We start from the raw sequence: 24,951 nt of genomic DNA on the forward strand, positions 1-24,951 counted from the left end.
TCTGAATATGAAATATGAGCCTGAAACGCCATGCACACAGATGGAGCCACTCCAGACCGCCTTTGCTCGCAGAGGCCGAGTTGAATGTGAGCTGTGAGGGGTTTCTGGCATTCAGGACCCTGTGAGCTGTCAGCTGCAGGAGTCCAGGGAGTTCGGGATTTGTGTTCACTGTTTTATTTGTCTTAACGATGGTGGCCCCGCTGGGGCCCTTCTAGCTGGACTGGAACCTCCTGTGAGGGCTTCTGGGTCTTGCCGGGGTTGTGGGTCAGGCACACTCTCTGCTGCATCTCCATGAATTCCAGCTTTCAGTCGAAGCATCAGAGATCGTTGCGGAAACCATGGTAACTGGGTTAGGAGAGAAGATGCTCGTGGAGTTACGTGTTTCCTTCCTGTGTTTTCCTTGTCGCGGCTCTTCCCCGATTTCACCCTGATGGTGATCAGAGATAGAGCATGTCCCAGAGCATGTCCCGGAGTATGTCCCCGGCCTGAAAGGACACTCAGGCTTGGGGTGGGACCTGGTAGACAGTGGGTGAGTCAGACACACCAGGGAGGAACTGAGTAGCGTGTCTTCTGGGCCCATCATTAGGCAGCAGGCCAGCTGTTATTTGGTGGTTTCATCCCCTGCACTAGAGAGCTATGGAAAATGAGACCAGACTCGAGCTGTCACCTGCGGCTCACCAGTGACGTCCCAGCCCCACCTGAGGACCTGAGTCCAGCTCCCAGGCAGCCCCGCCCCCCGCAGCCTCTCGTGGGGGCGGCCCTTCCCCAGCGTCTCAGCCACTGCCCAGCGTAGGCGGCCTGGGCCCTAGGGGCTGCTGGCTGCAGGCAGTACCCACTGATAAGCGGGCATCGGGAGAGCCTCGCTGATCTGTGCTGGACACCGAGGGGGACAGAGAAGGGGAAAGTGACCGCTGCCCTCGGTCTGGCAGGCGAGGACCGTCCGCGTGGCAGTGACCAGACAGCAGGCAGGGGCCGCGCGTCTCTGACTGTGGGCTGCTCCAGACGCAGAAGCGAGCGGGACGCCCTCCTCACCTCTGCCAGCGGAGGTGTGTCCGTGTCTTTACCCCTCATTTAGAGAAAGTGTTTACAAAATGGGAGCCGGGACTCAGTGTTGCTCCGTAAACACTGCTGACCGGGGGCTGTCCTGGACAGTTGACTGACGCCATGGGAGTCGGCACTGAAGGCGGCTGCACTCTGGCCAGAGGAGCCCGGGTCTGCAGCCACAGCTGTTCTCAGGGCATTGGGGTGCTGGTGGGGCACAGGTTAAAGGTCAGAATGAGCACCGCCTTGTGGAGACTCTCAGGCCAGCTCAGGATTCACTCTGGAGACGTGCTTCTCCCCTGCATGGGCACGTGTGTGCACAGTGTGTGCTGAGTGTGCATGTGTGTGCATTCGTGTGTGTACACAATGCATCCGTGTGTACATGCACGTGTGTGTGCACGTGTGTGCACAGTGTGTGCTGAGTGTGCATGCATGTGCATTCATGTGTGTACACATAACGCATCCATGTGTACATGCACGTGTGTGCACAGTGTGTTCGTGTGTGCACACACACATGCATTTGTGTGTGCATGTGTGTGCACAAGTGTATACAGTGTGTGTGCTGTGTGCGTGTGTGCACGGTGTGTGTGCTGTGAGTGTGTGCATGCGTGTGCATTCGTGTGTACACATAATGCATCCGTGTGTGCTCGTGTGTGCACACATGCATTTGTGTGTTCATGTGTGTGCACAAGTGTGTACAGTGTGCATGTGTGTGCTGTGTGTGCATGCGTGTGCATTCGTGTGTGTACACATAACGCATCCATGTGTACATGCACATGTGTGTGCATGTGTGTGCACCGTGTGTGCTGTGTGCATGTGTGTACACATGCATGCACGTGGTCTGTGCACGTGTGAGCATGCTGTTCCGCCAAGGGAATGTAAACGTGATCTGGGCATCACTGAGCAGCTGCTGGATGCAGTGAAGAGGGTCCAGGATGAGTGGTGGGGACCCCGTGACACACGCCAGAGCTGGAGAGACAGGCTGAGCACCAGCTCTCATCCAGAGAGCAGGAGGAGGCCTGTACTGGGGACCCCACCCACTGCACCTGCTGCGCCTCTAACCACCCCCTGCCAGGGTTCTCTGCTTTCTACCCAGAAACAGCCAGGGCGCCCAATCCCTTACGAGGTCGCCGGGGAGAGCCGTCCTGGTGTGCACGGAGCACACACCTGTGTCCACTTCCCAGGGCAACACTGAGCAGATGAGCTGCTTTCAGTGGAGAGGTCCCGTGAAACCGCACCCTCACCCAGTGTGACTCTGTGCTCACAGGCCTGGAGGCCCTTCCTCCCAGTCACACTTGTCACGCATCACAGCTGCTGGGGGAGAGCCCGGCTTACCAGGCGAGGCTTCACTTTTCTTCCTGGGCTTCTTCTTAATGGGACATTCCTGGGCCCGGAGTGTCCAGGTCAGACATTTCACTCGTCTATTCACTGTGAATGTAGAAGTTGCCGTGTGTCAGACATACCTCGTGTAGGGTTTTATTGGGAAAGTGAAGCCTGATCAGTCAACTACAAACCAGCAAACAGCGGGAAGAGCAGATGTGCCCGGGCCTCACCCTGAGCGCCCGCCCCAGGGCTCCCCTGCTGCCCGCGGGCCACGCTTGTGGTCACGCCACCTCCGAGCATGTTCGTGGCGCCTTCCGTCATCGCGTCTCCGTGGCCTCCTGCACGCAACCCCCCAAACGCCACTCTGGGTCCCTTGTGCCCCTTGCCTCACCGTGTTGTGGGGTCCGCAGTGCCTTCCGAGCTGGGCTGAGGCCTCCCAGGGCAGCCGCTCCTTTTCAGTGTTTTTATCCACCAGGAGAGTAATTGCCCCCCACCCCGCCTCACCGGGCACCTAATGGAACCCTTTCACTTTCTCTCGGCTTTGTGTGTCCCTCGCCAGCTTTGCCCTGCTACACTAATTACGATCTCAAACAGCCCCACAAACCCGGTGCCTTTGTGTGCACACTCGGCGTCCGCTGCTTTGTTCCCGCTGCTCCGTGAAAGGTACAAAGAGGCTGTTCTCAAGCCCGGGGAGTCCCGTCTTTCCTCGGGCGCAGTCTGGGGACGGCAGCCTTTTCTCTCAGAGCAAGCGCCACTCGGTCCAGGTTCCCCATCGGATAAGATTCCACGTGTGAGGGTGGCCTTCTGCCGCCAGAGTCCTGTTTGGCTCACTTTGCAGGTTGTGCTACAGCGCAGGGATGCTGGACACTCTGCAGATGCATCCCAGGGCCGCGGCCGCAGGTGGGGGAGAAGCAGGTGGCTTCATAGACAACGATCCGCACGCCCTGTGCGCGCCTGGCGTCTGAGCCCACACCCCTGCACCCCCTCCTGCACCCCACACCCCCGCGTGCCCGCACTCCCGCACGCCCACACCCTGGGGACCCCTGGAGTGGGAGGCTTCAGAGCTTCAGCGAATGCTGCGCTGACTCTGTTCTCTGGACCTGCCCGCTTGGGTGGCTGGCGGGGCTGGATGGACTGAGGGGGCGCCCTGCACGGTGCCAGGAGGGGGAACCCGCGTTGGCTTGATGGGAAGTTCATGCCCCATCTCACGTCTCTTGACCAACGAGGACGCGTTCAGACGTAAAGTATCAGGACACATGTGTCACGTGTTTGATGATTCTGTGATGGAGTACTGGATTTTAGGGGGACTGAAAATGCTGTTCTTTTCTCTTAAGACTTCTGAACGCTGGTTTCCCCAAGAAGGGAGGGGAGAGATCCTTCCCACTGCAGACAATGGTCGGTTGGCAAACTGGGTTCCGCGTGGCCCATGCCCTCCCCAGCAGGGGGACAGTGCACGTGGAACCCCGCCTTTCAGTTGCAGTGTCCTGGGAGCAGGACCTAGCGGGGTGTCCTGACTGCTTCCACACACCCATGCACAATCCAGGAAGCTGGTCGGGGAGCCCGTGTCTGGCAGAAGGAAGGCATGGATGGCGGCTGCACACTCGCCTCACGCCCCAGCCCTGTGTTAGCTCCTTGCCCTTTTGCTGTTGGAATGCCCCCTGCGGCCCTGTGCAGCCCTGCTAACACCATCCCCACCTCCACAGGTCAGGAGGCTGACGTCCAGACACAGGCGGCTTGTCCAAAGCCTTGCAGCTGCTGAGCGGCCAAGCTGGGACTCAGGCCCAGGGCTTCTGGGTGGGACTCGTTGCCTGGACACCCTTGACCCAAAATGTCTGGCGTGGACAGGGTCTGCCTCCAGCCGATCTCTGTCCCCCGACTCCGTTAACCCAAGGACAGGGTCTGTCTTGGACCAAGCTCTGTCCCCCAACCCCCTTAACCCAAGGACAGGGTCTGTCTCCAGCTGAGCTCTGTCTCCCAACCCCCTTGACCCAAGGACAGGGTCTGTCTTGGGCCGAGCTCTCTGCCCCGCTGGGTCCATCTTCTCCTGGGCTGGCTCCTGAGATGCTCATGGTTCAGGAACCCCTGCTTCCCAAGAGAGGCCTGGTTGATGCTGCTGATGCTGCTATGGGCTCGCCAGCCAAAGGGCCCCATCTCTGAGTGATTGTGTGTGCCGCCCCCCCGGCAGGAGCTTGGGACACTGCCTCTGGCCTCTCCGTGACTGTCCCCAGACCTGAGAGAGTCCGGAAGCTGAAGACACACAGCCACACAGAGAAATATCAGCTCCCCAGAGACTGGCGTCCTGGAAACCACAGCAGCGTGGCCCCAAACAGGCGGTTTCCTCTTCGCTGTCAGAAAAGCACTTCTTTTCCTTCGCATGCACCGTCTTCTCTCCTGCCGAAGCACAGGCACTGTGAGGAGAGACAGATCCGGCCAGACTCCTAGTGGGAGCGATCCCTGGGCCGGGGCTCCGGTCACAGCTGCAGAGAGCGCTCGGGGGGAAGGGAGCCCCACGTCTGTGGGTGCAGCCCCGGGGCTCCAGCTCTGTGCTGGCGCCCACTCTGCAGGGATGGACGAGGGGCACCCCGAGCCAAGAGCCATTTGAAGGGAACCCACGGATGGCTGGTCGACCCCGCGTGTAGGTCTGCGAGCAAAAGGCGCCTGTGGCTGAATCTGCCCATCTTTCTCTTCGTAACGGATTGCTCTTGGTTGTTGAGTCACGTGAATTGGGACCCGAGGATGGTAATTGCCTTTATCCACTCAAGGGCATCGTGCTAAATGCTCAGGATTATTCTTCTGAGGGCAGCATGTCCTCGATCATGAGCAGCGTCCGTTTTTAATCAAAAGAGAGTGAGTTTGGATCTTAAACTCCTTAAAGATTTCTTGTCCAGTGGAGGGGCTGGAAGGTGCCATCCAGCCAAGCAAAGGCTATTTGCCAGACTCTCATCTGTGCTCGGGATGTGGCCACGTCTGCAAAGTTGAAGGGGACTGTGATTTCAGGGAGGCTGCGCTGTAGTCCGCGGGCTTCGCTGTGGCTCAGTGGTGAAGAACACCAGCTCAGGAAATGCAAGTTCCGTGGGTCGGGAAGATCCCCTGGAGAAGAAAATGGAGCCCACTGCAGTATTCCTGCCTGGGAAATCCCATGGGCAGAGGAGCCTGGCGGGCTACAGTCCATGGGGTCACAAAGAGCTGGGCACGACCAAGTGACACACGCACGCACACGCACATGTTCACACCTCGACGGGCTGTGTCCCACAGTTTTCATTCTGGGGTTCCGTGGCCTCACCTGGGGATCAGTGCTCGGTGTGGACTCTGCCCCGCCTGCTGGCTGCCGGGGTGACGAGTGAGGAAAAGTCCCAAGCATGAGCGGGCTTGTCTCTGGGTTTCTTTCAGAGCCGGCTGTGGAGTTCGTTCAGCACGGCCAGTTTCCTTTCACTCAAGCGGGCCGTCTTCCCCGGACGATCCTAGCTCATAGCTCTGCACTCTAACCCCCGTCACAGACTGCAGTGTTTATCACCCAATGGTGCGCGTGTCCTGGACGATGCCGCATGGCCCTTCCTGGTCGTAAACGCAGGCAGTGAACGCAGGGAAGGGAGTTGGCCTGGTCGCAGCTCCGTGTGATGGGAACTCACGTTGGGAACGGCACGTCACATTTAAAATGAGTGGTTAAGCCCAGCTGGTGCGCTGTGCTGTTGCCTCAGGGGCCAGCGGGTTCATGCCTTCACTGTCACCGTGTGGACTGTGGGTGCCTTTTCAGGGAGACGTGGTCCTTTAAACGAAGAATGAGGCTCCGTTTGCAGGGTCCCCGTCTGGCCGAGGGGTGGGCAGCCTGGTGAACCCACCACACACCACGCCACTCTAGGCAGACCCGCAGAGCACAGACTGGGCTCTTCCTACAAAGCCATACACCTGGGCGATGAAAGTCTGCCATTAGCCCCCCGGCCAGACCGTTACTGAGGCAGGTAGGAATGTTCTGAAAGGGTCATTTTTCCTTAGAAATTTTTAATTTTCAAGCAATAGCTCAGAGCGTGGACAAACATAGAATCTCTGACATTTACTTGCAAGCTGTGAGCAACATAAAGGACTAACTTAAAAGGCTGCACGGTGACCCTCGGGGTTTCCGCATCTTTCTGTGACCGTCTGCCTCTCTGGGTTCACCCAGAGCGTGCTGCGACCATGTGGGGGGTGACGTGGCCGCAGTGACCATGAGGGACTCTGCCTGGTACCGGGTGGAAGGAGCCAGGACCGAAGGTGCACTTGAGCCCTTTCCTCAGACACTGGGGCCTGCATGTCCCCTCCAGGGGGGTGTGGTCATCATCAGACTGGGACAGGTCAGACTGAACCACTTTGGGGTGAGCCCTGTTTTTGCTGTGGACAGACTGCCCCGGCTCTCTTCGGTTAGGTCAGGAGCCGCTGCGGGGGTGGGGCTTGCCTGCTTACAGGCCTGGCGTGTGTGCGGCGTGGTGCTCAGCTCTGTCATCCTGCAGCAAGCACAGACGAGCCCCACAGCTTCTGACGGTGCCACGGCCTGCTAATCCGAGCCGGACGCAACTCATCGCCACGTCTCGGCTCCAGAGGGCAAGGCTGGAACCCCAGCCTCAAGGCCTGCAGCAGGCAGACCCCCGGGGGAGCCCAGCTGCAGGTTGGGGGGACCGGGGAGCTCGGCTGTGACCCTCACTGCCCACTTCTTGCTTCCGGACCCAGGTCCCTCAATGGGGGCCAAGCGAGGGTGTATGATAGGAGCCCAGCATTGCTCCCCAAGGGGTGACACGGCGGTCCTGGCCCCCTGCCCCCTCCCCCACCAGCAGCCCCCCTCCTGGGGGGTTCTTCCAGCCACGTGGGCCTCCTGCCCTCTCGCCCTCGCTGCCGACCTCCTGGCCTCCACATCGGCCTTCATCTGCCCATAGGGCTCCCAACGGACGGACCTGTCGAGGTCCCTTGTCACCGGCCTGCCAGCCAGAACGTGGGGCCTGGCTGCACCCCCACCAGGGCCCCCTGGCGTCCAGTGTCAGGTGGGCAGCTTGCTGAAAAAGTTCCTGACAATGCTGATGGCCACCCGGGAGCTCAGGCCTGTTCGCGAACACTCCACATGAGCCTGGTCTCCACGCGGGCCTCTGGAGAGCTTTGCCCGTGTCCCCATTTCAGAGGAGGAGGTGAGGGCACAGAGAGGCTCACCGGTTTGCTCAAGGTCACACAGCTGGCGACTGCTGCCCCCACGACTCAGCGTCAGCATCACAACTCCGGGTGTGAGTGGATGGACGCTTCCCAGAGCCAGGAGAGAATCAGCGTGGGGGATGCCGCTGTCCCCATCGCAGCCTCCGGAGCAGCAGGTGCTCTGGGCTCCAGGGGGCCTGTGCTCAGCCAGAGCAGCCTGGCGTGCTGTCTGGAGGGGCGGCTTTGCAGAGGCAGGGCTGCCCAGTGTCTGCTCAGGGCCCTCGGAACTCGCCTCCGCTGGTGACTTGCGGGAGCTGGGGCGAGGCATCTGCTGGGCCCCGGGCATATCACCTCCCCTCTGACTCATCCATTGGCGCCAAGCTGGGCCCTCCCAGGCCCCCAGGAGCAGTGGCTCCAGCCCCCAGATGTCTCATCTCTGCCTGACCCTCCCCTGGCTCCACCACCTCTCAGGTCATCCTGCCTCATCATTTATCACGTAGAAGCTGGACGGTGGTCAGTTTGAGGTCAAGCTTCCTCCCTTAGCGGCTGCACCCACTTTTATCTGCAGGTGAGAGAGGCCTGACCCCACGTGGCCCCCCCGGCAGTGGGCCCCCCCGGCAGTGAGCCCCCCCCGGCAGTGAGGCCCCCCCGGCAGTGGGCCCCCCCGGCAGTGGGCCTGAGCAGCCGGAGCCCCACTCTGGGCAGGCGAGGGGCCTCCCTCTGCAGCCTGGGGGCCCTGTGGTCAGTGTTGGTGCTCTTGGATGGAGGAGTGATGGCTTTTCTTGGATTGTTGCCGCAGCTTTTATTTAAAACACAGAGACCCACAAGGAGAGTCCACTCTCAGTAGCAGCCTGGCGAGTGCCGGGCCTGAGTCACAGGGCCAGTCCCGGGGGGCCGCAGGCACCTGTGTGGGCTTGGCCAGCTCTCCAGGTCGGTCATAATCACCAGTGACCCGTGAGGAGGCCACGGGGTGATGTGGGGCACCCCCACCTCTAAAATTCCTGCTTCCAGAGAAGTGTCCCTGACTCGCCAGGCCACCAAGAGCAGATCTGGTTTAGAGAACGTTCCTGTCTCCATTGCACCAACTCCCACTCCTGCGCTGACAGTGAGGGCCCCCTCCAACCCCACTCTGACAGCGACAGGGACGGCGATGGGGTCGGTGATGGACCTCGTGGCGGGGCCTCGCTGGCGTTCCGCACACTGGAACCCTGGAGTCTTCTGCACTCTCCGGTTCCTTCCGTCTCAGGATGAAAGCACTCGGGCCAGGGCCCTGAATGCCTCGCCCGAGGTCACACAGGGAGTCTGCCCAGGCAGGGGCCCTGCCAGGGCGTGCCCTCTCCATGGGGACCGAGGAGGGATAGAATCGGGAGTGGCCGTCGCCCTTCATCCCGGCGCCTCCGGGGCAGACAGCAGCTGCTCTGATGCTCTGCTGTTGGGGGTGAACCGCCAGCTTCTCAGATCCTCTTCCCCGGAGGAGCCATTCAGGGCGTGTTCTGTTCTTCACGTGAGCAACGGGAAACCTCACAAGTTACTGCAGAGAGTTCCTGGTGTGCTTTTCTCGAAGTCAGGGAACATCCGCTGTGCCTAAGTGGGAAGCGGTAGGACGTGGCTTGGCCCCTGGAGTCGTCTTCCTCAGTATCGGCACAGTCGCCTGCCGTGCGGTTTCCTGGTGGCTCAGGGGCAAAGAGCCCACCTGCAGGGCATGAGACGCAGCAGGTGCGGGTTCGATCCCTGAGTCGGGGAGATGCCCTGGAGGAGGGCACAGCAACCCACTCTTGTATTCGAGCCTGGAGACTCCCGCGGACAGAGGAGCCCTGGCCAGCAGTCCCTGGGTGGCCTGTGGACACGGCTGAGCACGTCCACCGTGCCTGGGCTCCTCGTTGCTTCTAAGGTTCCGTGAAGCCGAGGGGGGGTCTCAAGCAGACTGGCTATCTGGGAGCCACGGGTAACTCCCGAGCCCTGGGGTAGAGCGGCAGGCCCCCCTCAGCACCGCCCTTCCTTCCCTTTGGTCTCTTCCGCCGGCTTCTGCAGTGCCCACACCGCCCCCCGCAGATGCTCTGACGGGGCTGGGGGCTCTCGGCCAGGCGGGCCCCCTCACAGCGCGCCTGAGCCATCCTCTGACCCAGAGAAGGGCTAGCACAGCGTCCCCGGGGAGAGCGAGCCCTCAGCGGCCTCAGGACGAGCTTTAGTCCCAGAGACAGGTGGCCGGGCGAGAGGACACGGAGCGGAGACCTCCTTGCCCACAGGACCTTGAGGCCGGGACAGTGCCTGGTGTGCGGGGTGCGGCCCCCAAGGGCACCAGGGAAGAGGAGGCCCCTCGGGTCTCCACACCGCCTCTTTCCCCCAAGCAGTCTTCAGCTCATGGGCCCAGATTCTCTTGTAGACTTTCTCTTCACGTCCTTTGGCTGGACAGCTCTGCTGACAGTGCTCACTGGGCAGGGCTGGAAGGCCCCGCAGCATGACTGATGGGATCCCCCAAAGGCACTTCTGTGGGTCAGAAGTGGGGGAGCGTCCAGCTGGGTCTCCTGGGGGCCGGGTGACCACCAAGCCCTGAGTCTGGTGGCTGTGGGCACGGCCGGGCCTCCCCCTCCAGACTGGTCACACACCCCTGTGCTGGGGCCGAGGCCCCACGGTGACCGAGCCGAGCTCCATAGGGCCCGGGGAACCCGTCCGGCAGGCCCGTCCCCGTCCACCCTGTGCGTTCCCCGTGCGCGCTTCTGCTGAGTCTCTCCCGTGTGGCCTCACCACTGCAAGCGAGGCTCTGGGAACAAGAAGAACCAAAGAGAGGGTTTTTTCCTGACGCTGTGACGAAGGTGCAAGCGTCTGTATTTCAGTCTAACCCCTGCCCCCGCCAGAGCCCACATTCTGGGGAGCGAGGAGGCGCCTGGAGTCTGTCCACACAGCACACGGGGCGGCCCCGCCTGAGCCTGTGCTCATCTGTGTGTGTGTCTCTGTGTCTGTGTGCCTGTCTGTGTGTGTCTGTGTCTGTGTGTGTGTGTCTATGTGCCTGTGTGTCTCTCTGTGTGTGTCTCTATGTGTCTGTGTGTGTGTCTGTGTGTGTGTCTCTGTCTCTGTGTGTGTCTGTGTGTGTCTCTGTGTGTCTCTCTGTGTGTCTCTCTGTGTGTGTCTCTATGTGTCTCTGTGTGTGTCTGTGTGTGTCTCTATGTGTCTGTGTGTGTGTCTCTGTGTGTGTCTGTGTGTGTGTCCGTGTGTCTCTGTGTGTGTCTCTGTGTGTGTCTGTGTGTGTCTGTGTGTGTCTGTGTGTGTGTCTCTGTGTGTGTCTCTGTGTGTCTCTCTGTGTGTGTCTCTCTGTGTCTCTGTGTGTGTCTCTGTGTGTGTCTGTGTGTGTCTCTGTGTGTGTCCGTGTGTGTGCGTGTGTCTGTGTCTGTATGCCTGTCTCTCTGTAGCACGTGCACCCTTGTGCGTGTCTGTGCATATCTGTAGGGCGTGCATGGTCTCGGGTGAACCCTGTCCCTGCCGCCCCGGCACTCAGGTGGGAGGCTCTGACCACCCGCTGTCTTGCAGGAGCTGTGCCGTCAGCGCATGGCGGTGCGCACGACCGAGCGCCCCGAGGCCACGCACACGTCCCGCGTCAGCAGTGTGTCCTCCCAGTTCAGCGACGGGCCCATGCCCAGCCCCTCCGCGCGGAGCAGCACCTCGTCCTGGTCGGAGGAGCCCGTGCAGCCCAACATGGACATCTCCACCGGCCACATGGTCCTGGTAAGGCCCTGGGCCCTGCCCGCAGAGTGGCCGCGAGAGGCTGGGGGGCTGTCCCTCACTGCGCAGCCACAGCGCGCCCACCAGGGGAGCGGCTGGGAGGGACGGGGTGGGGCAACTGCCAGGCCTGCGCCCCGCCCACTGGGGGAAGGGCTGGGAGGGACGGGGCGGGGCGACTGCCCAGCCTGCGCCCCGCCCACTGGGGGAGCGCCTGGAAGAGGTGGGGTTGCTGGGGGAGGGTCCCCGACTGCCCAGCCTGCACCCCGCCCACCAGGGGAGGGGCTGGGAGAGGTGAGGTTGTTGGGGGAGGGTCCCCAACTGCCCAGCACCCTGGTGAGGCGGTGAGGGGAGGGCACCCCGACATCCAGCCTCCCCCCAAGGCCTCCCCAAGGGAGGGCTGTCCCCGCTCTACACAGGACACTGGCCCCAATGAGCAGCTGTGGGGTTTGCCCTGGGAATGAACACAGGTGAGCGCCAACTGAATGCACACAGCTGAGTGCTGACTGTGTGCCAGGCTTTCTGAGCAGCAGCGTCTCAGTGAATAAATGTCCCCCCCCGCCCTGTGCTGCTTCTCGTGGGAAGGGTCAGCTGCCCGCCCAGCACAGAAGCCTCCCCACAGGAAGCCCCCCGCCCGTCCTGGAGCATGTGGTCCTTGATGCATAGTTACTGTCCAGGTTTTATAAGAGGCGCTCATTCACAGCTCAGCCGCTCACACCGTGTGGACAGGTCCTGACAGCATGGCCCCCGCCCTCCGGGTCTCTCCCTGGTCAGTACCGTCTCACTGGCCACAGTCTGTCCTGCTGGGGGCAGGCTGCAGATGACCCTGGGCAGAGCCCGGGCTGCTGCCCTCAGAACAGCTGGGACCCCATGATCAGGGAGGAGTGTCCACCATACTTAGCATCCGGAGACCCGCCGTGGGGTGGGTCCTACACACCGCCCTTGTGTTAAACGTTTGCTCTTCATGGGGACTTTCCTAGGTGTTTATCTGCTAACAGCACGTACCCTGGGGTGCACCCACAGGAAGCCAGTGTGTTGGTCCCCCCGGCACGGAGACCAGCATAGACGGGCGGCTTAGCAGACAATCGAGTCCCTCAGTCTGGAGGTGGGGGCTAAGACAAGGCCGGCAGACGTGGGGTTCAGTGGGAGCGCGCGTCCTGGCTCTCAGATGGCAGCCTCTTGGCGTGTCCTCTGTGGGGAGGGGGCAGGGAGCTCTGGGGTCTCGTGAGGGCCCTGATCCCAGCACGAAGGCCCCGCGTCTGACCTCGTCACCTTGGGGGCCAGAATTCCAGGGAATGTGGAGGACACAGAGGTTCGCCCCAGAGCAGCTGGGAGACCACGTGTTCGCTAAAGAGCTTCGGTGGGCAGCTGGAGGTGAGGCCTGGGGTTGCCCACAGTCACCTCGGTGGGCAGAGGCCTCACTCCCAGATGTGTGAGTCCCAGGGCAGGAGATATAGGTGCCTCACGGACCGATGGACGCAGCTGAGACCACAGGACAGGAGGAAACCGAAGTCCGGGAGCTCAGCTCTGCTCCCGCCCCTGCAGGCGGAGGGCCCGGGGCTCAGGCCGCATGACGCTCCCAGCGCTCCGAGTGGACGTGGTGGCGTCCTGAGTCCCGGGTCTGCAGTTTCCTGGGGAGGCAGCTCACCCTCGGGCCTCAGACGTGCTGCCCTGCCGCGCCCACGGCCAGCATCCCAGGAAGAGCCTCTCCTACGGGTTGTGGCTCAGGCGCTCAGTCGTCTCTGACTGCAAGCCCGCGAACTGCAGCCCCCAGGCTTCCCTGTCCAGGGGATCCCCCAGGCAAGGACACTGGAGTGGGTTGCCATTCACTTCTCCAGGGGATTTTCCCCACCCAGGGGTCGAACCCAGGTCACCTGCATTACAGGCGGATTGTTAACAGACCAAGCCACCATCTGTGGATAAATAACTGTGGTTATATTACTTTATAGCTGGTTTTTTAGAGAACATGCCCCTTTTAGAAGAGGAAATTCATCCGAAAGTTCAGTTTTCTCATGGGAGTCAGTCCTGGGCCAGCATGTCAGCGAGGGGTGTTTGTCTGGCAGGTTCCCTCTGGGGGCGCGTGTTGAGAGTCTTTGTCCTGCTGTGATGTCTCCGTATTTCCAGACCTTCAAGTTGCAACTTGATGTATCTCACCTCCAAACGGGAGGTGAGAGTATTGTTTTCCATAGAAAATTGTGTCTCCCGGTTCCCTGTGTGACGGCAGGTGTGAGAGGGAGCCTGGTGGTAGTCTCTGGGTGAGCCCCTACCCCACAGAGCTGACCCACCATCCCCCGACCGCCTGCAGCCCCACTAACGTGGGGCGAGCCCCGGCGACGGCAGCAACCCCCGTCCACCACCATCCAACACAGACGCCTGCGTGCCCTGGGCCGGCCCGTGGACTCAAGGCTCCCTCTCATTAACCGACTTCGTCTGAATGGGGGTCACCAGCTGCTCTTCCCACCTCGGAGTGGGGAGCGAACCCCGTGGAGAGAGGCCAGTGGGGCCACGAGGATGCCACTGCACACGGCCCGGGCCGCTACCCCCTGACCCGGGCCGCTGCCCCCTGACCCGGGCACAAAGGGGCCTCTCAGCCCTCCATGGTCATTGTCCCCCACACGGGGCACCGAGATGTGGAGACGGGCAGAAGCGAGTCCCTGTGGCCTTTTTACGCCATCTCACCCACGATGGCAGGTGGCACGGCTCGTCTCTTAGGCTCGGGAACCGTGGCCCTTTCTCACGGGGCCACCTCCCCGGGCCGGGCAGTCTTGTCAGTGGTGCGTGGACGCTGGCCTCACGTCCGCATGGGCTGCGGAGCACCTGAACCTCAGGACCTGACCCCCCGACCTGCTGACCCATGAAGGTCGCCGGGACACGGGCGTCAGGACCGCTACCAGCACAGCCAGCCAGCCCCCGGGGCCACTCCCTGATGCTGCGGGGGCCACGAGGGCAGCTGTGCCAAAGTCCAGGCAGACCCCAGGAGCCAACCGGGAACCCGCTGGGAGGCGCGCTCGCCCCAGGGTAGAGGACAGAACATGCCCCTCAGCAGAGCCCGGAGCCTTTGAAGGACTGGAGCAGACCCTGCTGAGCCAGGCCGCTGTAGCCGGAGGGCAGCGGGGGCAGACCTGGTGGGAGCCCTCGGCCCTGAGTGCCCTCGCCCCACACCCCGGCCACCCCATCCACGCGGCGTGTGGTCGGGGTCTGCTCCGAGGCCCCACGCTGGGAGTGCCATACAGGGCTCTCGACACACCAGTCCTCCTGGGGGTGAGAGGAGTCGTGAGCCCACCCCCAGAGGAGGCAGGCGGCCCCGCGAGGCCTTCGCAGGAGAAGTGCACGCAGTCACAGGCTGCGGTGCCGACGACGGAGCCACTGACCCGCAGCCCACCCAACCAGGGCGGTCTCCAAGACGGAGGAGGCCAAGCCAGCTCAACGGCAGGGATGGTCTTCCCGCTGCGCTGGGGGTCCCGGGCGGAAGGACAAGACCCAGAGAAGTGGGCCAGGGAGGCAGGTGTTGGTGCAGGCCCAGAGGCGGTGAGGTCTCAGGCTGGCCATCAGGAGCCCGCTGCCCCCAGAGCCACCTCCCCCGACGGGGTCCAGCACAGCCTCGGGGCTGCCAAGCCTGGGGCTAGACCTGGAGATCGATGGACGTCTTGCTGGCACCAAGGGCACCAGGCCCCCACAACTGGCAGAAGCTAGGAAGCATGGCCATATCCTGGCCCCGAGTCCCTGATGAACCCTCTGACCTTTGCTTTCTCATCCTCAACACAGGCTCAGTGGTAGCATCCTTGCGAGTTCCCCGTGAGGGTTAAACCAGGGAGGTTAAACCAGGAGGTTTAACCCAGGGAGATGCTGGGCCTGTGGACCTGCAGCTGTGACGAGTAAACTGGGAAGGATTAGGGCCAAAATCTGAATAATTTTCCTCCAATGAAGCAGAGGAGACAAGGGCCTGCTCCGCAGGGAGACATCCGGTATGCAGGACACTGCAGCCCTGGGTACAAGTGGCGGTGCTTGGGGGGATTGCGAGCCCAGGAAGGGGGCCTGGAGGCTGGGCCTGACCACGAAGCACGCAGGCCTGGGGCAAGGTGGGGGCCCCAGCGTCACCACGAGGGGAGCTAGGGAGGAAACGCCCTCGGCAGTGAACCGCGCTGGCTTCTGAAGACGCGTTTCCAAGGCAACGTGACCAGGTCTGATGCAGCTCAAGACAGTGCTCTGGAGACGGAGGCATCGGGCCAGGGACTGCATGGAGCTGCGGTCAGCATCGTCATTTACACTCGTGACGGGCATGGCTTCTTCAGACCCCCATCCACCCTTTGGAAAGCTAAAGGGTCACCTTTGAATTTACCCTTTCAAAAGGCCTGTTTCTAGACCACGCTCATCTTCAGAGGCTGACTTGTCAGCATGCGGCTTTGGGGTGGTGCTGAGAGCAGGTGGGGGTCCCTAGGGCCTGGAGTTGAAGGACCTCATGTGCGGGGCTGTGTAGACGGAGTGGTCGCATCTTCAAGTTGAAGGTCTGGGCCTGGGCTGGATCTTTGCAACCCCTTCACTCCTGGAAAATACAGGAGTGAGCACCCTGAGCGTGAGTAGCAGCACTGTCCGGAGAAACCATGACGTAGGACCTGGGTTCAGCCCATTTCACAGATGAAGATGATAAAACTGAGGGTGGTAAAGTGAGCCCCTGGAAGCTGGGAAGTTACCACACTGCAAACCGTGACCGAGGCCGCCTCTCAAAGGGAGGACATTTAACGGACGGAGCTGGGGTGTTTGGTGACGGGCTACACAGGCGGAGGACGTGCTGTGTCCACGGAGAGGGCAGCCACTCGGCCCTCACGGCCAGCCGCGGCGGGGCTCCCCGGAGCCACCTGCTTTGCACCCTGGCCGCTGGGCCTGAGACTGCTGGCATGGTCTCCTCCCCCTCAGGCTCCTCCGCTCAGGTTAATACTTCTGTGCCCCCAACGGCAGAAGTCAGAGGCCCAAGCCGGAAGCCGCGTCTCTTCCCCAAGGCCCAGACTGTCGGAGGAGGGGGTGGGCAGCCCCAGCTTCCTGGTCTTTAAATTCGGCGCCTGTGTTCCTACCCCTGGAGGCGTGAGTGTGCAGCTGCTGTGGGTCATTGGCCCTCACGTGGCCTGTCTTAGCCCGGCGGTCGGCACCCTAGATAGAGTAGCTCAGATGACAGAATCTGACTGTCTCTAGTCCTGGCGGCTGGAAGTCCGAGGTCGGGGTGTGGGAAGGTTTACTGGGGCCTCTCTCTGCCATGTGGCCGCGGTCCTCCCCCGCGTCCTCACACGGCCGACCCTCTGCGTGCGTGTCCTCATCTCGTCTTATAAGGACCCCATCAGGGTGGACCACGGCCCACCCACCACTTGATCACCTCTTTCAAGGCTCCACCTCCAGGCAAACTCACACCCGAGGTCTTGGGGGCCGGACTTACCCTGTGGGTCTGGGGGACACAGCACGTGATGGGGCCTGAGGCCTGAACTGTGCACGCTTGCTGCTCATGTGAAGGCAGGGAGAGGCCGGACTGCTTTCTGCCGCAGCCCTCCACCACGCACTGTGCTGGAGGTGATGGGCTTACACTGCCAGGAGGCAGCCGGCTCCCCAGGCTCCGGGGGCGTCTGCTCTGCAGCCCCCACCTGTGGCGAGTGGGCTGGAGGGGTGGCTGGTAGACAGAGGCTGTCTCCTCCCCCTCTGGGTGCAGCGACCCCACCGCCCTGGTGCAGTGACCCCAGGGAGCAGTGATCCCACCCCTCCCCTTCTGTGCACAGTGACCCCCACCCCTCCCCCTCCTGGCGCAGTGACCCCACCCCTCCCCCTCTGGGTGTAGTGACCCCACCCCTCCCCCTCGGGGTACAGTGATCCCCCCACCTCTCTCCACTCTGGGTGCAGTGACCCCCCAATCCTCCCCAGATACAGTGACCCCCCACCCCTCCCCCTCTGGGCATGGTGACCACACCCCTCCCCCTCTGGGCACGGTGACCCTTCCCCTCCCTCTCTGGGCATGGTGACCCCCACCCGTCCCCCTCTGGGCATGGTGACCCCACCCCCCTTTAGGCCCAGTGACCTCCACCCATACCCCTCTGGGTGTGGAGACCCCAGCCCTCCCCTCTGGGCACGGTGACCCCACCCCTCCGCTCTGGGCACGGTGACCCCACCCCTCCCCTCTGGGCACAGTGACCCCCCCCCTCCCCCCGCACCGGGAGAAGGCGCGTCTCCAGGAGGGTCCTCAGGGAAGGGGGGTGTTGGCACAGGAAGCAGCAGCGCGTGGCAGGAACCACGTGGGCCGTCAGCTTCTCACCAGGAGCTGGGGCGGGGGCCGCTGCTCAGCGGGGAGTAGAAGGTGCGGGGAGGCGGGGCAACACTCAGACACACGGGCTGGGCCCCGGGCTTCTGCAGAGCCAACCCAGGGCCTCGGCTGACCGTGCCGCCCGCTCAGCCGGCCCTCCACACGGGGCTGCTCTGGCGCTTCGAGGTCAATGCCTTTTTTTCTGGCCGCACCTCAAAGCATGTGGAACCTTAGTTCCCCAAGCAGAAAGTGACGCTGCACCCCTGCGCTGGAAGCACAGCGTCTTAACCACTGGGCGGCCAGGGAGGCCCCAGTGGCGTCGGTGGCTCCTCACTGCTTGGTCCTGAGGGACTGCCGTCTCCCCTGCCCAGCACTGGGGGCGCAGAACCATCGTTACATTTTTGGTGGGGGGTGTAACTTGTCTTGTGATTATTAAACCACTGATTTATCATTTAAAATGCTAGGATGATGCCGGAACGACGTCCTTGCTTGTCATGCCTTCTTGTTGAGAGTGAGCTATGTAAGATAGCGTGGGATTCAGCACTCAGTCAGGGTTGGCTGAATTAGATTGAACGCTCAAACACAATCTGTAAGCTTGTGAATTAACGTTTCCGAGGGGAAAAAATGGAAACTGGCGTCCAGGTAGCACTTGGGAAGTGTCCATTCACACGCACAGACACGAAACGCACCCCGTGTGCCTGACCACCTCCCTCAGCGAAACCTGCGTGTCGCCCAGAAAAGAGGCCACGTTCTTCCAGCCCAAAGGGCTCTTCTGGGGCCTGGCAGATTTAGAAACACTCAGGAAGCGGAGTGACCGCAGCGTGAGCCCAGGCCCAGGGCGGAGCTGTGTGTAAAATCAGTAGTATATAACGTGTTGTTCTTGTCGAGCCTCCAGGTCGTGTCTGACTCTTTGCGACCCCATGGACTACAGCACACCAGGCTTCCTGTCCTTCACTATCTCCTGGAGCTTGCTCAGACTCATGTCCATCGAGTTGGTGACGCCATCCAGCCATCTCATCCTCTGTCGTCCCCTTCTCCTCCTGCCTTCAATCTTTCTCAGCATCAGGGTCTTTTCCGATGAGTCAGCTCTTTGCATCAGGTGGCCAAAGTACTGGAGTTTCAGCTTCAGCATCAGTCCTTCCAATGAACACTCAGGACTGATCTCCTTTAGGATGGACTGGTTGGATCTCCTTGCAGTCCAAGGGACTCTCAAGAGTCCTTCAACAGCACAGTCCAAAAGCATCGATCCTTCTGCGCTCAGCTCTCTTTACAGCCCAGCTCTCACACCCATATGCGGCTGCTGGGAAAACCACGGCTCTGACTGTGCAGGCTTCTGTGGGCAAAGTGGTGTCTCTGCCTCTTAGTACGCTGTCTAGGCTTGCCGTAGCTCTTGTATAGCATGTAGCTTCTGAAATCGCACCTCACTGGCAGTTCGTCCGTGAACCACTTTTGCTCATCCTCCGCCCCTGCCACGTGGCGCCGCTGCAGGGCTCAGCGTGCGCTCCTGAGTCCGAGTGAAGCAGTCAGTCAGTGTGCTGTCCCGAGAAGGTTTCAGTCTGTTTGCAGTGAGCAGGAGGGTGCGGCTGGAGAAGGGTGGGTGCAGCCCAGTGCCGGGCACGGTCCTTTGCTGGGAGACCTGCTGTCCTGGGAGGCCTGGGCAGGGAGGGGCCGCTGTCCGGGTGGGCAGGAGATGGCAGGAAAGGTCACAGCCCCTCCGGGAACCCGGATCCTGCTCCCAGGGTGAGAGTGCTCGGGAGAAGCGGAGCATTCACACAGCCTTGAACGGCTGTGACCCTGCCCAGCGTGAGGGGCTGCTCTCCATCCACACATGGCCCCTGCGGCTCCCTGAGCAGGGAGGGTCCAGCTCCCCCTTTGCTCAGTTGAGCGCGTCTGCCAGAGGTGAGGGAGTGACCTGCAAGCGGGACCCCAGGGGTCACGACCTCTGTCCTCTGACGGCTTCTCTTCCGGAGTCAGAGGGGAGAGGCGCTGACGAAAGATGGTCCCAAACCCAAAGGCTGCCTCCCAGGGCGAACCCTGGGCCACTCGAGACCGTCGGCTTGGTCTCCCCACCCGCGGAACAGGGCGGCTCACGAAGCCCCGTGAGGGTGCGCGAGCGCTCAGCCTGTGCAGGGCCGCCCAGGCCTCCATGTACCGCGCCCCGCGTGCCGCAGCGTCCCCTCGCCTCCTCTGCTGAGTCCCTCTCCCGCCCCCCACAGGCTCAGCAGTTGCAATTTAATTATTGTCCGGGTGATTTTACCAAGCAAATCTCCACCCCCTCCCAGAGGACCTCGGGGTTGCAGACTCTGACCCTGGTACCTCCCTCTGAGACAAGTTTCGCCCTTATTTTAGCTTCACCGTATGTTTATGCCCTTAAACTAACCCTTTCTTACTTGCTGATTTTCGCACTCAGCCCTTATTCAGGCTGATGCATTTTTTCCACGTCAACATCACTTTTCTCAGTTCTTTGTTTTGGGTAAAATTTCCTCTTGTCCTAAAACATATTCTTCTTGCAGTCCTTTAGAAGGAAAGTCTTCCCATTTTTGTCTGAAAATGTCTTTAATTAATCCTCACACTTGCGGGATAGATTAGACAAGGGTCCGATTCTAGTCACCTTTCTCCCATTGCTGTGAAAGCACTATTTTCTTGCCTTTGATGCTGTTGACAGGCTGTTTGTGTTGGTGCGGAGGCTGTACCTTCAGGACGCACCTTACTTTCTTCCTGACGTCCCCAGCTCCGTTGCTGAGAAGCTTCCTTGTGCCCTGTCTTCGTGTGGACCTACTTTATGATAAGTTTTTCTTTTGCTCCAGACTTGCTACGATTCCTGAAGTCAGAATTCCTGTCTCCCACCAGCTCTGGGAGATGAAGCGCCGTTTACAGCTTGCCCCTGACTGTGGGCTGCTGGTCTCCCCCGTGCACACTCCCTCTCTGTCCCCCTGCCTTGCACCCCAGGGTGCCTCGCCCCCTCAGCAGTGTCTGGTTGACCACGTGACTCGTCTCTGTGTCTGCAGTCTCCGGGACTGTCTTTTCATTCGCAGTTGTCCTGTTACCTGTTCCAAGTCTGCCTGCTGCCTTGCACTTGTCCTATATTGTTGAACCTCCTTTGACAGTTCTAAATGTAGCATTTGACTGTTTCCATGTAATATTAATATTTCTATTATCTAGGTTCCTATGAGCTGAAACTCACACTTAGGTATGTTTGCCATCTGTTGGATTCTGGAATTTCAGATTATAAGCTGCTCATTAGTGGGGCTTTGTCTCTCTCAGAATTTTCTGTAGCCCATTCTGACAGTGTTGACCTCAAAGGGGAAGTTTTAAGATTGATATTCCAGCCACTCCTGTCTTTCATGAAACCAGAACCATCTTTACATCAGCTCCCCATCCAGAGAGTCCCAGGTGAAGTACGTATTGTGAATTTGACCCTCAACCCTAGATGAGGCCCCAGTTCCAAATGTTTTCCCATTTTGAGTCTGTAGGGAGATAGGTAAGCTCCCTGTGGCCTGAGCAAACGCTTTCACTGGCAGTGTGGCCTCTGAGCGTCCTGGTTTGGGGAGGAGGTGTCTCACACCCAGCGCCCTGCCTCCTACGTGTCCGGTTGCCCAAGGTCTCGAGTGGACAGTGGAAGCCCAGCACCCGGGACTTCCCTTTAACTTGTGAAAGGCTGACTGTGCCGTCCACCCAGCATCTCCGGGTTCTCACAGAGGAGGCCTTTCAGGTTACTTGTTCTCATCTTCAGGAACATGAGACTCATCGCAGGTTAAACACAGTGTGGACGGCCACTGCCAGTTGCCTTCACACCACCTTCAGAGTCACATCTAAGGCCCAGCTTGACGTTCTACATCGTGAATGAGACACCTCAAGGTGCTCCCGTATTCTGAGAGTGACCAGCCGCCTCATCCAGGCCAGTTCCCACACTTCCCTTTTGTACATGGGCAAAGGGGTCACCAGTCCCAAAGAAGGGCAATGCCAAAGAATGTTCAGACTGCCACACAGTTGCGCTCATCTCACACAGTAGCAAAGTAATGCTCAAAATTCTCCAAGCCAGGCTTCAACAGTACATGAACCGTGAACTTCCAGATATTCAAGCTGGATTTAGAAGAGGCAGAGGAACCAGAGATCAAATTGCCAGCATCCATTGGATCATAAAAAAAGCAACAGAATTCCAGAAAAACATCTCCTTCTGCTTTATTGATTATGCCAAAGCCTTTGACTGTATAGATTGCAATAAATTGTGGAAAATTCTGCAAGAGATGGGAATACCAGACCACCTGACCTGCTTCCTGAGAAATATGTACGCAGGTCAAGAAGCAACAGTTAGAACCAGACATGGAACAACAGACTGGTTCCAAATTAGGGAAAGAGTACATCAAGGCTGTATATTGTCACCCTGCTTATTTAACTTATATGCAGTATAAAATGCCAGGCTGGATGACGCACAAGCTGGAATCAAGATTTCCGGGAGGAATATCAATAACCTCAGATACAGAGATGACACCACCCTTATGGCAGAAAGTGAAGAGGAACTGAAGAGTCTCTTGATGAAAGAGGAGAGTGAAGAAGCTGGCTTAAAAATCAACATTCAGAAAACTAAGATCATGGCATCTGGTCCCATCACTTCATGGCAAATAGATGGGGAAACAGTGAGAAACTTTACTTTGGGGGCTTCAAAATCACTGCAGATGGTGACTGCAGCCATGAAGTTAAAAGATGCTTGCTCCTTGGAAGAAAAGCTATGACCAACCTAGACAGCATTTTAAAAAGCAGAGACATTTCTTTGCCGACAAGGGTCCGTCTAGTCAAAGCTATGATTTTTCCAGTAGTCATGTATGGATGTGAGAGTTGGACTACAAAGAAAGCTGAGCGCCAAAGAATTGATGCTTTTGAACTGTGGTGTTGGAGAAGACTCTTGAGAGTCCCTTGGACTGCAAGGAGATCAAACCAGTCCATCCTAAAGGAAATCAGTCCTGAATATTCATTGGAAGGCCTGATGCTGAAGCTGAAGCTCCAATACTTTGGCCACCTGATGCGAAGAACTGACTCCTTGGAAAAGACCCTGATGTTGGGAAAGATGGAAGGCAGGAGGAGAAGGGGACAACAGAGAATGAGGTGGTTGGACGGCATCACCAACTCGATGGACGTGAGTTTGAGCAAGCTCCGGGAGTTGGTGGTGGACAGGGAGGCCTGGCGTGCTGCAGTCCGTGGGGTCACAAAGAGTCGGACACACCTGAGGGACTGAACTGAAAGGGGTCACCTCACTCCAGGAAGTGCCTGCACAGCTGTGTGCAGCACAGGCCGTCTGTGGACGTGTGTGGACAGGCACCTTGGTCAGCAGCAGCTGGGCGGGTGAGTGGACCCTGGACACTCACGTCTGGTGGCCACGGGGAAATGCCAGTGATGTGAGTGTTGCCGTAACAGTCGAGGCAGCTTTGAGAGGGGCCCTGATGGTTCCTGGTTGGGTTGTGCTGGAGGAGCAGAAGACTGACATCTGATAATCCTCTGCTTCACCCGTCAGAGCTTGAGAGCGTGTGGGCGTGTCATTCGGGCAGCGCACGGTGTGATTGGCAGCTGAACTGGGAGAGGTGGAAAATGCATTTGGTAGTCTTATCTCCAACTTTTCACCCTAAAAAGTGAAAATAATTTTTGATAGATCAACTCTCTTCTCTCTTCCACCTTGAACTCCCCATTTGAAAGCAACTGAACAAAGAACGCTTGTCAACCAAATCCTGGTTATTGTGGCTGACAATCAAAGCTTCATTTTTCCCTTTTTCTTTGCTGTATTTTGGCAGTTTCGCTGCTGGTTGGAAGGTCTTGGGGAGGACAGGAGACACGGGTCTAGGCTTCATTCCCTTTCAGCAAGTTCGGTTGGTGAGAAGATGAGGGTAAACGCTTGTGTCTTATATTAGCTCCTCCTGTCTTGGTGTCACTTCTATTCCCTTGCTCTCAGATTATTGCCAACGAGCGTGTGGCCTGTCGGTTTCAGAAAATTAAATCCAGACATTGTGCTTCCAAATAGCACTTTTAGATCGTGTGCAAATATCCCCTAATACTATTCTGTAGAGTCCAGCCTTTCCCATCTGGGTATGGGAGAGGAAATTCTTGTGTATGCTGCTCTCCTAGCTAACCTTTACTGCACCCGCTGGAGTTCTTTCTTCTCCCTAAAAACTCCGTCAGAAAATTGTAATGAGTGCATCACTGGTGCAGAGCAGAAAAGACCGCTGCTAAGAAAAGCCCTACTGCTTGGCGAGGCCCGCGATGCTGTCTCTGTGTTGCTAGGCAACCATCCCCCCTCCTCCCTCTTCCTGAGAGGTTTCCCTGTTAAGCGGCTGCCGTCATCTTTCGAGTGAAAATTGCCTCCTCTCAGATTTTTCGTGTCAGCTAGGTGATGGTGAAGGTGTTGGGTCTCAGAATCTGCTCTTACCATTGTGATTTGAGATTGGCCACTTGAATTTTGTAGGTGACCATCTGGTTGGGGAGGTGTGGGCGGATGGCCCTTTAAACATATGGACCTGCTGGTACACACATAGAAACGTTATTCGCGACTGCTTTTCACAATGATCTTGAGGCAGCACTGCCTGAGTCGCCGAATGACAGTGAAAATGCAGTGATTTCTTCATCGCTCACCTTGTCTGACGTCACCCGTCAGGCCCCCCACCCCATGCTAGAGGTGGCAGGGGTGTCCTTGGGAGAGTGCTGTCTCCCAGAATTCGTTTCTTCGTTAGAAGATCTTTGAGAGTTGGTTATCTTAAAACTGCATTGTCGTGATTCTTTTTTTCCTCTTATTGCCTGTCAGCTCTGGAATCCAAGGTTGGTTTCCAACTACATTTTGAACATTGATGGAATTTCTGAATAACTCATGGTTGAAAGTATTTTTCATATATCAAAAAGACATGACTGAGGCTGGAATCAAATGCTTATTATCTCATTTAATAAAGACTCTTTGGGATTTTCCAGGCAAGAGTACTGGAGTGGGTTGCCATTGCCTTCTCCATTATTAATCTATATTAATTAAAAAATTGTTTAAAACTAATATTTGCAAATGCATTCTTTCCTATTGTCCAAGTAATTTATAAAAAGTGGACGGAGAGGTAGCTACAGCTAGACAGTTCACTTTTCTCGTTAAACCATTCTGCTTTCTCTTCCACATCAAAGCCTCAGACATAAACTGTCTTTGTAAAGGCTAACATTGGCTTCTGCACTAAACCATCTATGGACCAACTCTGATTATCCAAGGAATGAGAGGATTTAATTATTGGTAAACACAGGGGTTTGCAGTGGGTGCAAAATGGCTCAGGAGAGTGTAGTCTACTCATAATGACGGGCGTCTGCACTTCCTTGCAGTTTCTCCTAGTTTTCCATTTATCTATGAAGATGAGTGTATCGTTGGTAGAAATAAGACAGCTTAATGGTAATTTTTTGTTTGATAAACAGCTGTTTCAGGCATTTAAAAT

At 58.7% G+C, this 24,951-nt stretch overlaps 1 protein-coding gene across 1 annotated transcript in view; it reads left to right on the forward strand.

Annotated features, from left to right (window-relative positions):
* PTPRN2 (protein tyrosine phosphatase, receptor type N2) overlaps window positions 1–24,951 on the forward strand; it is a 546,252-nt gene that overhangs the window by 446,752 nt on the left and 74,549 nt on the right. The window contains exon 18 of the mRNA XM_018047462.1: window positions 11,041–11,235. Within this exon, the coding sequence (XP_017902951.1) occupies window positions 11,041–11,235 (195 nt within the window). The remainder of the gene's footprint in view (window positions 1–11,040; window positions 11,236–24,951) is intronic.

The sequence above is a fragment of the Capra hircus genome, chromosome 4 (genome assembly GCF_001704415.2).
Source record: "Capra hircus breed San Clemente chromosome 4, ASM170441v1, whole genome shotgun sequence".
NCBI lineage: Eukaryota > Metazoa > Chordata > Mammalia > Artiodactyla > Bovidae > Capra > Capra hircus.